The 13,683-nt window shown below is 42.5% G+C and overlaps 2 protein-coding genes across 4 annotated transcripts; one reads left to right on the forward strand and one right to left on the reverse strand.

The window, feature by feature from the left end:
- Positions 1-1,778: 1,778 nt before the first annotated feature.
- cyhr1 (cysteine/histidine-rich 1) lies at positions 1,779-7,301 on the forward strand. 3 transcript variants are annotated; one of them, XM_042077192.1, is made up of 6 exons: positions 1,779-1,971; positions 2,705-3,063; positions 3,687-3,925; positions 4,457-4,483; positions 4,764-4,975; positions 5,133-7,301. In XM_042077192.1, exons 2-6 carry the CDS (start codon positions 2,758-2,760, stop codon positions 5,522-5,524), a joined length of 1,176 nt encoding a protein of 391 aa, XP_041933126.1. In that variant the 5' UTR covers positions 1,779-1,971; positions 2,705-2,757; the 3' UTR covers positions 5,525-7,301. The 3 variants fall into 3 exon arrangements, with proteins under 3 accessions (XP_041933126.1, XP_041933125.1, XP_041933127.1); XM_042077191.1 differs by lacking the exon at positions 1,779-1,971 and adding an exon at positions 1,979-2,113; XM_042077193.1 differs by lacking the exons at positions 1,779-1,971; positions 4,457-4,483 and having other exon boundaries at positions 1,979-3,063.
- Positions 7,302-9,343: 2,042 nt separating this feature from the next.
- On the reverse strand, positions 9,344-12,580 carry dclk3 (doublecortin-like kinase 3). Its single transcript, XM_042077486.1, has 5 exons — positions 12,520-12,580; positions 10,937-12,387; positions 10,281-10,410; positions 10,026-10,193; positions 9,344-9,912 (listed from the first exon to the last, which is right to left on the reverse strand). The coding sequence occupies exons 1-5, from the start codon at positions 12,578-12,580 to the stop codon at positions 9,494-9,496; spliced, it is 2,229 nt and encodes a 742-aa protein (XP_041933420.1). The 3' UTR covers positions 9,344-9,493.
- Between the last annotated feature and the right edge of the window lie 1,103 nt (positions 12,581-13,683).

The raw sequence follows: 13,683 nt of genomic DNA on the forward strand, positions 1-13,683 counted from the left end.
AAACTGACTAGTCAACCAACTTGCCAAACAGACTCTTTCTTGCCCCTGCCCAGCAGGCCATGCCCATTGCTTATGTTGAACTCTGCCCCAAATGTGTTGAATGGCCAATGAAGGCAGAGGGCCAACAGGGTGGGGAAAATAGACCTCTGATGTCATACCACCACCATTTGGCAGAGCACCCTTTGCAGTCCACACAGATCTTTGACATTCCGGTGCAGACTGTCATCAGGTCTTGCTTGTCACAATATCAGGTCACTAACTTGATTGCATCAATCTAATCACAGTCCAAATTCAAAAATGTCTCACTCTAAAGTCTCACACTGAAAAGATGGTGTAATAGCGAAAGATATCTGATCGACAGTGGATAAAACATTCAGAGGTGTAGTCATCACATTCTAGACAATTAAATGAAGTGAAGGTAGCTTTGAAGTAATTGAGATTTTTCCCTTGAAATGTACTCAGTTGTGTTGGTGTTGATTTGTCTGGTTGTCTGACAGAAAGATCTCTGTCTTTAGAGATCAACTGATATTTAGACATGTTCCTAAGCATGACCATGGCAAACAGCTGGCTATGGAACTAAATATTTCCCATTATTTCATATCATAATTGAAAATGGTTATTGTGAGCGTAGTAAATAACTCTGCCCAAGTGTCACACAGCGAATACACCAAGCTAGTGGAATACCCAGGTAACTGAATAACCATAATGGATATAACCCTCAACAAAACTTACAGTAATCAAGATGTAAATGCATCTGTCTCCCTCAAAAAAAGAATGCGTTTGCTAACCACCTGGACTGCTTGAGGAAAGCCCAAGAGGCTGACTTAAAGGTCTTAAAATAAGATCAGTTCCAGCAGAACAAGTACTGTGGCATTCCATTCACCTGAAAGACCCTTCTCAAGGGTGATAAGTATATGGTTAATGACAAACCTGTGTATTTCAAAGTGGTAAATCTAATAGAAGATTGCAAAGCCATGGGGCTCTTATTGATTAACCACAAACTGACTTGGGAACCTGGGAATTAACTTACCCAAGTTTGTCATTAACCGCTATACCCCCACGGTTACCCAATAAAGTTGCGGAAACACCGGCTGCCTGCCACCACTACAAATGTGCCATAAACCTATGGAATTGATCAAACCAGCTGTTATTTTGACAGAAATATTTGTTCCTTTGGATATGCATAGACTTCTGTACAAGAGCGATTTACATGATAATAAAGCATAGGACAATATGCCTCAGAAAAGACAAAAGTGAGAACATCATACAATCTGATCAGGAAGGGAAAAGGCCATTTATGAGTATAGTGACAAGAATGGCAAGAGCCACAATGATACATAAAACAAATTACATACATAAATAGATAAATTGATACATAAGTTCTGCAAATAAAATAAGTTTTGGGAACTGAGGGAGGCTTTGAGTAGCAGAATGGTGTGACTGAGAGGATTTTTGTGCGACATGATATAAAAGATTCATCCTGATCCAATTTAACATTGGTTGGAGACTAATAATTAGTCTATGTAGGCTAATATCCTGAATGTTTGGTAGCCTATGTTTACTGAGATTGTATGTTTACTTGTATGCATCTGTTTACTTGTTTGTACGCAATTGCAATGTCCTTCACTGCTTAGTCCGCAGAAATGATATATGGCAGGTTGTGGGTTGGCCAGAAATGGAATGGAAACCATATCCAAACGGCACAAACTCGGCATGTGGCAGCTGGGTATAGGTTTTGGATTGCACCCACTCTGACCCCCAAAGGCCTAAAGAGAGTGACACACAAACCTCCTCATAATCGCAGTTAAAACGAGAAGCTATAGGACTGGGACGAGCCCAGGAACAAATTGAAGAATATCCGGCATCACAAGGACAAGTAAAAATACCGTCAACATTATCAGCAAAACGTCCTGTGATTCGGTCGGGGACTCGACTGGCCAGTAGCGCTGCTGTGGATTGGATGTAAAAGAGGTCGGAATAATTGAGGGGGAGGGGGAGAAGGAAGGTTGTAAGGTAGACTACAAAATATATGGTAGTGAGAAACCAAACGTTCCTGTGCAAACACCGCATAACAGGGTATTGAGTCAGGCACGCTAGACGTCTTGAAGTCTCGGTAAGGTTCCGAAGACTAAGGGGAATCATAAAAACGAGCTGACGAGTTGTTGAGCTGCAGATTCTGTGCTGTCACAGTGGGGTACGGTGTTGACAGAATCAAGCTGATCCATCAGTTGTTTGTTTTGTTCTTGCAGCTAGCTAGCTAGCTAGCGTTAGCAACGGGACCTTTATAGTTAATGTAGGTAGCTGTAGCTAGTGTTTTGAGATTTTTTTTGCTACTACCGTTAGCTATTTATAACCACTCGCACTAACGTTAGTTTTTAAGTTTTGTGAACGTAAATGTTAACACCATACTGATGCAATTTAGCTGTTAGTCAAAGTTTACATAGTTTTCTCCCTGGTCCGCACGAGCGCTTTTCACTGATGTTAACAGCAGTACGCAGTTGTTTCAGTATTAGATGCTACTAACCCGATCTGTGAATTACGCCAGGTCTGACCTCTGGTCTGTTGGCTAGCCATCTTCTAGCTGAACCATTAGCTAACTAGCAAGCTAGCGAGTTTGTTAGTTAGCAAACTATCTACTTGTACATTAGAGTTAACAGCTGATTTAGCAGTGAGCCATCACAGTGAACTTTATCTGCGGCTGTAGGTTATCTTAACCTGACACCCCAGAAGACACTCGGGGAAAAGTAAGCACCACCTATGGCTTCGTTAGAGGACCGTGGGGATATGGGGGTTGCAGCTGCCTCGGGTTCCTCCGGTGGGGGGCACGTAGCCGGGGCCATGGGAGGAGGCCTGGAGGCCGGACCAGGGGGCGCTGGACTGCCAGGGATTCAAGAGGAGCCAGGGCTGCGAAGAGAGGCCTCCAGTACAGACGCCGACCCAGAGGCACCTCGGAAGAAGCGCATTCGACTTCAGGAAGGCGAGTCTGGAAAGCTCGAGGAGCGGTTGTACTCAGTGCTCTGTTGCACTGTATGCCTAGACCTGCCAAAGGCATCGGTTTATCAGGTAATCCAAACTTTCTCAATTAGCATGGGGACGCTAGCTAATCTGCTATGCTATGAAATGTGTCAGCTAACGTTCGTCTCATATCTCACAACTTGTCTATGTCCAAAAAACATTTGTCTGGTCAAGAAGATTATGACCTCGGACCCAAGAGGTCCGAAAAGTTAATCGGGGCAGTAGATAGGGTAAATACATGAGCAGCCTACCCTAAACACCTTTGGGGTTTGGAATGTGTCGACTTCTCTAATTGCCAGGAGTTGTCATGATGTGGTGATTGAGCAATCTGTGATCTCTCAGGTTTTTAAAGACTTAAAAATTAACATTTGGACATATACATTTATACTGACCATTTTTCAGAATGGTTCAAAAAGTTAATGTCAAGAAACATAAAGGCTTGATCATAGTAGTGAATCATTGTTACAGAGCTACCATCACTAAAATATTCACTGTTGATTTAATCCCATCACTGTATCTGGATGGAGTGGCCCTTAGCCCTCTGATTAACCTAATATCTGTTATATTTAAACTGAGGTGATTTTTGCTAACTAGTGTAGCTCAATCCAATATCTCTCCCTGTGTGTTGTGTGTGTGTGTGTGTGTGTGTGTGCGCGCGCGCATGTGTGCAGTGTACGAATGGGCATTTGATGTGTGCAGGTTGTTTTATCCACCTGCTTGCTGATGCACGTCTAAAGGAGGAGCAGGCTACCTGCCCTAACTGCCGCTGTGAGATCAGCAAGAGCCTGTGCTGCCGGAACCTGGCAGTTGAGAAGGCCGTCAGTGAGCTGCCCACAGACTGCTCCTTCTGCCTAAAGCAGTTTCCCCGCTCTAGCCTAGAGCGCCACCAAAATGAGGAGTGCCAGGACAGGTCCTTACACCCCAGAATGTACACAAACACACATTTGTTCAGAAGCGGGAGCTCCACTCATTCATATACTGGAAGATACAAAATGGCTTAAGTTGTAAACATATTGGCAACAAAATAATCAATATTACTTATATTCCTATATTTACATAGTCAACTATTTTATGTAGATATTTGTCAGCCAAGTTGCATTGATTTCTGTGTTTTATTTTCAGAAAACCTTTCCTGAAGTTTTTCCAGGGACATTTTTATGAATTGTCATACACCTCATGTCTTTCATGGGTAGCACTTGTTTTTCTACATATAAGATTTGCCAGTAAAATAATATTATACATATTCTCACTATAGGCTAAATAAAATATTTTCACACTCTCCCTAGCTACAATTTTTGGAAGGTTGCCTCTTCCTGACCCAGCAGTTGAGATTTAACAGACTTGGTGCATAAAGGATCATGAATTAACATTAACATGAATACCCAAGTGTAGACATACAAATGTTTCGCAAATTGGTAATTGTGTGTTGTCATTTTTTTAGGCCTAAGTACGTCTTGTTAGGACTAAGGTTTGTGCATTTGCATATCATGCATTAATCACTGGGAGTAGACTTCATATGTTGTAGTATAATATAAAGGGGCATTCATTTAAAATATGGGAGATATTCAGAGGCAGAACTGTTGATTATTCTGACATGGTTTAGCTAATTTTGTGTGAAGGAACAAGATCAGCTTACTCTACTCCCATTCAGACTACTGACAAAGTTGTTCCCCAAGCTTGCAGACATGCACATGAACACAAACGCCATGTGTAACATTTGCCGGTGTGGTGTTTGCCTTGTTTTGTAGAGTGACACGTTGTAAGTATGTCAGGATTGGCTGCCCTTGGCAAGGGCCTTTCCATGAGCTGCCAGCCCATGAGGCAGCATGTTGCCACCCAAGCAAGAGTGGGCAAGAGTTGATGGGCATCTTGAGTGACATGGACCAGCAGCATCGTAGGGAGCTCACGCTGTACAGCTCCATCTTCAATCTGCTCTGTTTTGAGAAGATCGGCTTCACAGGTATGGACTTTCACATGTATCACCATTATGTGTACAACCATGGACTTTATGTTCACACTGTAATCTTTGAACTCAACTGAGACAACACAATGTCTCAAACATACTACTATTGCCTATTTTGACTGAACATCTTGTTATACCTGCTATTTGGTTCCAGAGGTGCAGTTTCGGCCATACCGCACGGATGATTTCATCACACGTCTATATTATGAGACGCCAAGATTTACTGTGCTCAATCAGACATGGGTACTGAAGGCACGGGTCAATGACTCCGAGCGCAACCCCAACCTGTCCTGTAAGCGCACACTCTCCTTCCAGCTTATCCTCAAGAGCAAGGTCAACGCTACACTGGAGTGTCACTTCCTGCTGCTGAAGGGGCCCTATGATGATGTGAAGATCCAGCCAGTTATCCAGCACCACGTCTTCTCCAATGATGCCAATGAGACTGAATATGCCCCCCTACCGATTACCGACTCTGTGGAGTGCAACAAGCTACTGGCTGCCAAGAACATCAACTTGCGTCTTTTTATCTTCCAGATCCAGAAATGAGAATGGGATGGGCAGAAGGGATGTAGAGGAGAGCATAAGAAAGGACAGGAGAGAAGTACCACTGAAACACAGATACCTCTGTATGAGTGAGAAGAAAAGGAGAGCAAGAAAGAAGGAAGCCAAGGGTTCGGTATTGCTGCAGCTAGGTCAACCAGTCACATTGACGCGTGTGTGAGTGTGTGTGTGTACCCAAATACATGTGTGTATGAAGTGTGATTATGTCCCAAGCTTTAACCATGGCTTTAATCCTAGTGTGTGTGGGTGCGTGCACGTATGTGTGTGTGTGTGTGTGTGTGTGTGTCAGGATGGTGTAGTTTTGCCAGTTGGGAGTGGGGTCAGTGATTCCATATTATGGTTGTTTTTATTTAAAGTGTGTGTGTGTGTGTGCATGTGAGTCCTAGTAGTAGTGTTTGCAGACAACTGAGTGCTGGGATGGGTCATTGTCCCTGTAAGCTAATTTTGATTTGAATTATTTTAACTATAGCGTGTGCGGACCTTTTTACTTGACTTTGATTTGTAGGGGTCCAAGCAGTGCAGCTGCCGGAGGCCTGTTTGAGGAGTGGTCTTTTTTTTTAAATTATATTTTATTCAGTATCAGCAAAAAAAAAAAAAATAAGACATAAGAGACACACTAGCATGTGAACCTACCCAGTGGACCGTATTAGGCCTATGCAGTGACCGATACATGTATTTAATCATATCTTGGGTAGGCTAATGCTGCCAGACCACATTCACTGCATTTTTGCGATGGTCTGCAAATTGTATATCAGGATCTGTTTCCACCCATAGTTTTGTGAATGGGCGTTGACTTTGATTAAAATCAAAGTAAATCCAATCAGTGAGACAACTGCTAATTCAATTACTGCACGTTACAAAATGTTTTCAATTCACTATATTCACATAAAATGTTTTCAGTTTCACTATAGTCACATTTGGTGATTAGCTGTTGAACCTCCTGAAATTGTCTGACAAGCCCCATCAAATTTGGTGGCGATTATCTTTCACCAATGCAATGAAAAGTTGTAAAGATTCATATGATGGGTCAAACAAAAAGCAAAGGTACTGCTTTTTGAGGGTGAGTGTGTCAATAAATATAGCTATATACTGTGAATGTGATTTTGAGTTTTCACGGCCGGTTTTCTCAGTCAATTTTTTTTTTGTGACTCCAGCTAGACTGCTTGGACCCCGTATATTGCTACTTGCAGCACCCACCCCAGGTTCTAGGTGTGTTCGATTGTGTATGTGAGTATCTTTATGACTTGGGGGTTTGACTCTGGCAACACATCTCAAAACATCTTCAGACTCCAATCTGTATGCTCTTTAAAGACCGAGCCTTGACAGATTATATTGTTGTGATCAAAGGCCCTGTGTGTAGCCCTGTCATGAAAAAAGGGATTGACGGTGATTAGCTTAGGTACATATAAAGGAGGTGTTACAGTTGGTTGTGTGTTTGAAGCAGGAATAGGAAGAGCAAAAAATACTTATGGGCCCATTCATAACACATTCACTTACGCTTTGAATTTAGATGTGGTGTTTTGATGCACAAGGCGGACACAGTGAGTCATGGTTTAGCCTGTGAACTCTGGACTTGGAAACCTCTTCAGAAGCCAGCCCTCAGCAGACAAGACTTTACTTGAATTTCATCTGAGAAACAATGTGTAGAGACTGTACTTAGTCTGTTAGGATATAGTTTGTGCTTATAACTCTTCTTTTGCCAACCAATCTCATGCAGTCTGGCTGTACATGTGCCTTTCTATTAAAACTAATCTCAACTAAATATTGTGTGTCAATGTTTGTTAGTGATGGTGAAGCTGCTAAAACTGCTGAAGCAAGTACAGATAGTGAAAAAGTGAATTTGGTGAACTATACTGGAATCCTGACTGATGAAACATTGACACAAATGTACAAGAGCAACACAAGGTATCCTATAGGGTGATCTTTATTATAGTGGACCTCCAAAACCCAAGGTAGTTGTAGTTTCCACACGCATTTGGGGGGTTCCTTGCAACATGCCCACAGAAATGCACAATTATTATATTTTCAATCAAACTGTGGCTCCACTTGTTGCAAAAAGAGTACATTCTTAGAAGTAGGGTAACTGGGCTGCTGGAACATGATCTGGACCAACTCAGCTGCCACTTTAACACTAATTCACCAGCTGGTGAGCTATGACATATGTAATAACTGAAATAAAGGTCAAGTCCACCACTGAATCTGGCTCTCTGATCTGCCTATCAGAAATCACTTTGGGAGTAGGGTTTATTTTACTTGACTTCATGGAATGTGTAAAAAGCAGACAATTGCAAAGAAACAAAGTTGAACTTGGTATTGATGACAACCTTAGTTCAATTCAATATTGGCAATAAGATTGTTACATGCATTCAAGTATACCAGTTTCATACCAGTGGTGAGTAAACCTGGCTTCAGAAAGTAAAAGGCCCATTATTAGGCTCATTCGACTTCATGCAGCACTGCGCAGATCTGGCTTAACATGATGCATGCTAGGTTGAACACAATGCATGCTGGTTAGAAATGTTGTCCAACTTCCTCCGGCATGGAAGGAAGTCATCAGGATGTCACCATGTCACATGACCTTAAGACCTTGCTGGAGCAGGGCGCATGCAGTCAGCTTGGGCAAGTGGCCTGCATGAGCTAGAGCCTGTCCTCATGGTGTCAAAATATCACCCTCATTGGCTGGAGTCTCCTATGACAAAATGACATATTTCCCATAGTGCTTTCTTAAGCTAGAATGTGCAGATATTTCCAAAAATTGAAGGGATACCTTGTCCTGTGTGATTTCTGCAACAGTGGTACTAAAAACATTTTTTATATTCTGTTATTTTATGCTGTAGTGTAGATAACTGACCCAAATGTACAGAAGACACTTAATACTGAATTTATGTGCTACAATGCTGACCTGTTGAATGTATGCCAACAATGGTTTATTAAAACATCATAATAATTTATTTTGTCAGTTATCATGTTCATACTTATGAATAGGAATGGGATTAAATACGGAGCCAAAGAGGTGTCATTGCAAGAATGATTTATATGTAGAGGACATGTGCGGGTTTTACTAAACCGTGGACTCATTGTATTAAATTGTAAATTATTTTACTAGATTGTGCGCTTGTTCATTTTTCACTAAATTGTGCACTCATTTTACTAGATTGTGTGCTCATTTTAGTAAATTATGTGGTTGTTTTACTAAATAGTGCACTGATTTTACTAAATGGTGTGTTGAAATGAGAGCACAATTTAGTAAAATGAGTGCTTACTTAAGTAAAAAGAGAGCACAATTTGGTAAAACCTAATCAATCCAGCCGCCATATTTGATTTTGTCAGAAACACACAAAATTGCATCCAATCTTCACCAAATTTGTAACAGATGATCTTCAGCCTTCAAGCCTCACAAAATGTATTGAATGAATTTTTCTTTAATCGAAATTGCTTGACATGAAACTTGCTGTGAGTGCTCACAGCCATGTGTCTGACAATAACAAGTAACAGCATTGAGTTTCCATGGTAACTTTGCCTTGCTAAACTGCTTGGACCCCTTCATTGCTGCTTGCAGCTTATCTAAGTTTGCTCATTGATCCATTATTTAAAGACAGTAGGGATGTCTAACCAATATTTATTTTTCAACTGGCCTGATTTCAGACATTTGTTTATGCAATTAGTTACCTTCAAAATTCAGCATTTTTTTGTATTTATTTTATTTATTTTATTATTAATTATTATTTTTTTTTTTTATATTTTTTTTATTATTATTATTATTTTATTTATTTATTTATTTACACAGAGCAAATTTTACTTCCTGAAATTACCATAAACTCCTTAAAATTGACATGGATAGTTGCAACCTTGTTAATTGTATCCAGTAACAAAGTTGTTTCAGAACAGGAACTACTATTCATGCAGCAGCAACATCTTCAGTCCATGTCTTGTTTTTCTCACATCTGAAATCTGTTATGTCCCTCTTGACTTCAGATCTCCACTTGTCTCTGAGTTGGTTTCTTTGTTTCCACCTAGTCTACATACTGAGTCAAGCTTGTTTGTCTGGTCCACGCTGGCCTCTCTCGTCCGCACAGCTCTGTCCTCATCTTCTGACAATTTGTTTCTGCTGGTCTGGTGTACAATAGCCTCTTTTGTCTTTGCTGATCTGATGTAGTCTCTATGTGCTGTGTGGATCTGTGGTAGTCTATAGTCCAGAGTAGTCAGTGGAGGACTGGTGTCTGTGATTGCCATTTGTGGTCTGTGTTGCGTGTGGTGGTTTATTCCATGACTTCTTCCACGGCTCCTGACCCAGCTATGCTGCATAGTCTGTTGTGCTGTCAGACGACCTTTTGGGTCAACCCGAAGTAGACCTCGAATCAAGTCCTTAACACCTACACACAGATGAGATGGACCATTTAAGTAAAACTGCTTATATGGAATAACGCTAACATGGGTGTAGTAGCATAATTATGTTGATATGTTTTTTTTGTGAGACTGTCCTTACCCTCAGAGATCTTGTCCCAGTATGGAGACAGGAAGTGAAGGTCACCAGCACGGATAAGCTTAAAGAGCTCCACTTGATTGCGTTCTGTACTGCGAAAAGGAGGGAATCCACATAGCAGGATGTACAGAATCACTCCCATCGCCCACACGTCCACCGCTACACCATAGCCTGTACACACAGAGACACATTTGATCGCAAAATGCAGATTCCCTGGAGAACTGGAAATGTGGCAGTAAACTCCTGTAAACTCTGTACCTGTCTCTGCCAGAATCTCTGGGGCCACGTATGTGGGAGTTCCACAAATTGTATATAGGGGCTCAGTAACCACCAGAGCCAGCCCAAAATCAGCCAACTTCAGAGTGACAGCATCATCATGCCGATGGACCTAGCCAGAAATGAGACCACGGTTACAAAAATAATCAAATAAACTGCTGTAAAGGCACTCCATCTTTGACCTGAGGTATGTTTATACATACATATGTGTATGTTTACAGTAGCATCTGAACACCTCTTTGTATGTTATAAGTTAGGTTTACTCATTATTGCTAAGCTATGACTACCTAGAAGTGACTGTAAAATGGGCACTGCACTACTGAATAATATATTTTTGATTAGTACACTTCGATTTTGAACACTTCCCCTGGCAACATTTCAAAAAGTAGTGAAGATGTGACAAAAGGCAGCATTAGAAATGAATGCCACTAATGCCCTTTCGCAGATTGTTTTTTGCGCTCTTATCATTACCTTTAATGTTGTTTTGCCTCTTTTCAAAAGCACTTTGGGTCTGCAGATAACTAGAAATATTGTATTTCTATGAATGAAATATGTATTACTGTAGCAACAAATTTGAAATACTAAATTGACAAAGCTCCTCTTTGCTTTTAACTGTATGCGTGCGTGTGTGTGTTTACCAGCAGGTTTTCTGGCTTGATGTCTCTGTGTACAATGCTCCTGCTGTGAATGAACTGGAGGGCATCGCTGATGTCCTTAAGCATGCCAGCTGCACAGACCTCACTGAATTTCACACTGGTCACTATGGCATCAAACAGATCACCCTCAGAGGCCAATTCCATTATCAAGTAGACGTGGGTGTTTGTGTGGTGGCAGCGAAGCAAATGCACCACCTTTGGGTGCCTCAGGCTGGCCAATAGGGAAACCTCATTGTGGATCATGTGGTCACGGCCCTGCAGCTTGGCTTTGTCCACCACTTTCACGGCCCAGGTGTGTCCTGTCCGACGCTCCACACACACACGCACCACCGCAAAGTTCCCATCACCAACCACCCGTCCAATGTCATAACAACGCTCAATGTCCGTCTGTGTAACCTCCTCTCCATCTGGTAGCTCAGGCATATCCTGCTCAGCCTGCCTGGCTGCTTCCTGTGATAGTACTTCCTGTGATTTCATTATCTGTGTAGATCCGGGCCCATTTGACTGCAGGGGGACAGACCTATGATCCTGAGCGGCAGCAACATCTGGGAGTAAACCTGATTGTGTATGTGTGTATTTATTTCCTGTACGTTTGCAGCCCTGTGTTCTTTGTTCACCTTGCCGCCCAGGCAACATGTGGAGCCGGTGGTCAACATTAGAGTGTGGTTTGAGATAGGACTCCTCCATCTTTTCTTTTCTCCTCCTCAACTTTCTCTCTCTGTCTCTCTTGTGCTCTTCATCTAAATGTCTTTCCTTATGCTCCTGTCGTTCCCTTATTGGTTGGAGGTTGTTAGCAGAAGGTTTGATTGTCTGAATGCTGCTCGGGGAGCTATCTGCTTTTTCACTGTCATCATGGAAGCCACTATCAGCCTTGCTGGCTTTGGGCCTCATGCTCCGCTGCCACCGTTTCACAAGCTCATTACAGTACTCCTGGCAACCTGGGTAGAGTTCCTCCAGCGCCACCTGCAGGCTGGCGAGAGACGGGCGCGTCCGCCCCAGTGCCAAAAACGCATTATCTACTTGAAAAAACTGAGAAAGGCTACTGACCGCCTGTCCAGCCGGGGTGAACAGGTGCCGCACACGATCATTATTCCAGGACGGGTATCCCAAAGCCTCAGACACATCACTTATCAGCTGTTCAAATGAAACCACAGCCCGGCGATTAAGAAGCAGTGAGATCTTCCTGATGGCGTCATCCTCATTTGGCTTAATTATGGTTACCAGGTGGGGGCGCACTGGAGAGCCTTCAGCATGCCTTGTATGGAAACCATTTCGCCTGCCTGCACACCCACCAGTCCTAGTGTGCTGTCCATGGTGGCCACTGACCTTGTTGGCACACCCCCCTATTACAGATGGGGCCAGAGGTGTAAGCAACACACACTTAGTTTGGGCGTGAGCTCCACCTTTGTCAGGACAGTTTGGGGCCAGGCCACCTGTAAACACAAACAAACATAAAATAGAGAAAAATAGGTCTAGGCTATGTTCTATCTAACACACAAGTGGAAAGACACAAACACATACCTACACACAAAGCACTGTTTGTTAATAATTCAGTGCCACTGCACTTGGAGAAACTGCTCTCCAGTAACCGTTGTAGCCAGGCACTGCGAAAGAGTCAAATCTCATCCGATCGTATGGTCTTACACATTCACACAAACGAGTCATTATTTATTGAGTTTACAAAGACCGTCAAAGACACCAGTTTTTCAGATACACAGTCATCGGCTAGAGCAGGGGTTCCCAAACTTTTCAACCCGCGACCTCCGGTGCCAGTGACTTGACCCCCTCTATCCCCGGAGGCAACAGCGCACACGCACTAATAGGCCTATCGAAATACAAGCATAATATCACAAAAGAACATAACAGCCTTACAACCATATTATTTTAAATAATCACTGGTGCGTTCAAATTCGTCAAACACTGGCGAACGTTTGTGGCGAACATGTTTCCTGTGAACAGTTAAATTTGAACGATTTGGTGGTATTTGCATTGTGCTTTCGTCAAGCTCAAGACCAGCTCCACTGAATGTTCGCGGAGAACTACCTCCTCAGACTGTTTGCCAGTGTTTGCAAACGTTCGCCAAAAACTCAAGGCAGAGTGTTTGCAAACGTTCGCCTATGTTTGCGAATTTGAACGCACATGGGTCAGAAGGGGCAAAGGAAATCGAAATGCTTTTAACTACTATTTTGATCTTTTATTATAATTATGGCTAAAATGTGCTATGTCTAATAGTTTTAACTTCTATTTCTTTCATTTCTAAAAATCATTTCGCCACCCCACTTTGGGAACCACTGGGCTTGAGCACGTTGACTGAAAACACACATAAACAAATAGCCTAATTGATAAAGTCAATGATCGGAAAATAGAACTCACTACATGGATGGCGCGCGGTGTGTCCTGCGAGGCGATGGTTCCATAAAGGCATCATTTCCACCATTGGATCAGTTACCGGTTCATTCGGTCCATAACATTATTACAAAAGTTAAGTCTGGAGACACTTTGGCATTAGCTCGTTCTGAATTGATAGAGTGCGTGAATGCGGTAGCCCAAACCTACACCTATTGAATAACGGGGTACCGGATGTCACATCCTGCTCGCATCACCTAGGTTACGACCCCCCCCCCCCCATAAAACAGGAATACTTTTGGAGATTGTAATAAGACATAAGCTAAGTAGAACAACTAGCCAAGGCATGCATGGACTGTTGGTGGTATGGGCCTCCAGAGTTT

This window comes from Alosa sapidissima, chromosome 21 (genome assembly GCF_018492685.1).
Source record: "Alosa sapidissima isolate fAloSap1 chromosome 21, fAloSap1.pri, whole genome shotgun sequence".
In the NCBI taxonomy this organism is placed as follows: Eukaryota; Metazoa; Chordata; class Actinopteri; order Clupeiformes; family Clupeidae; genus Alosa; species Alosa sapidissima.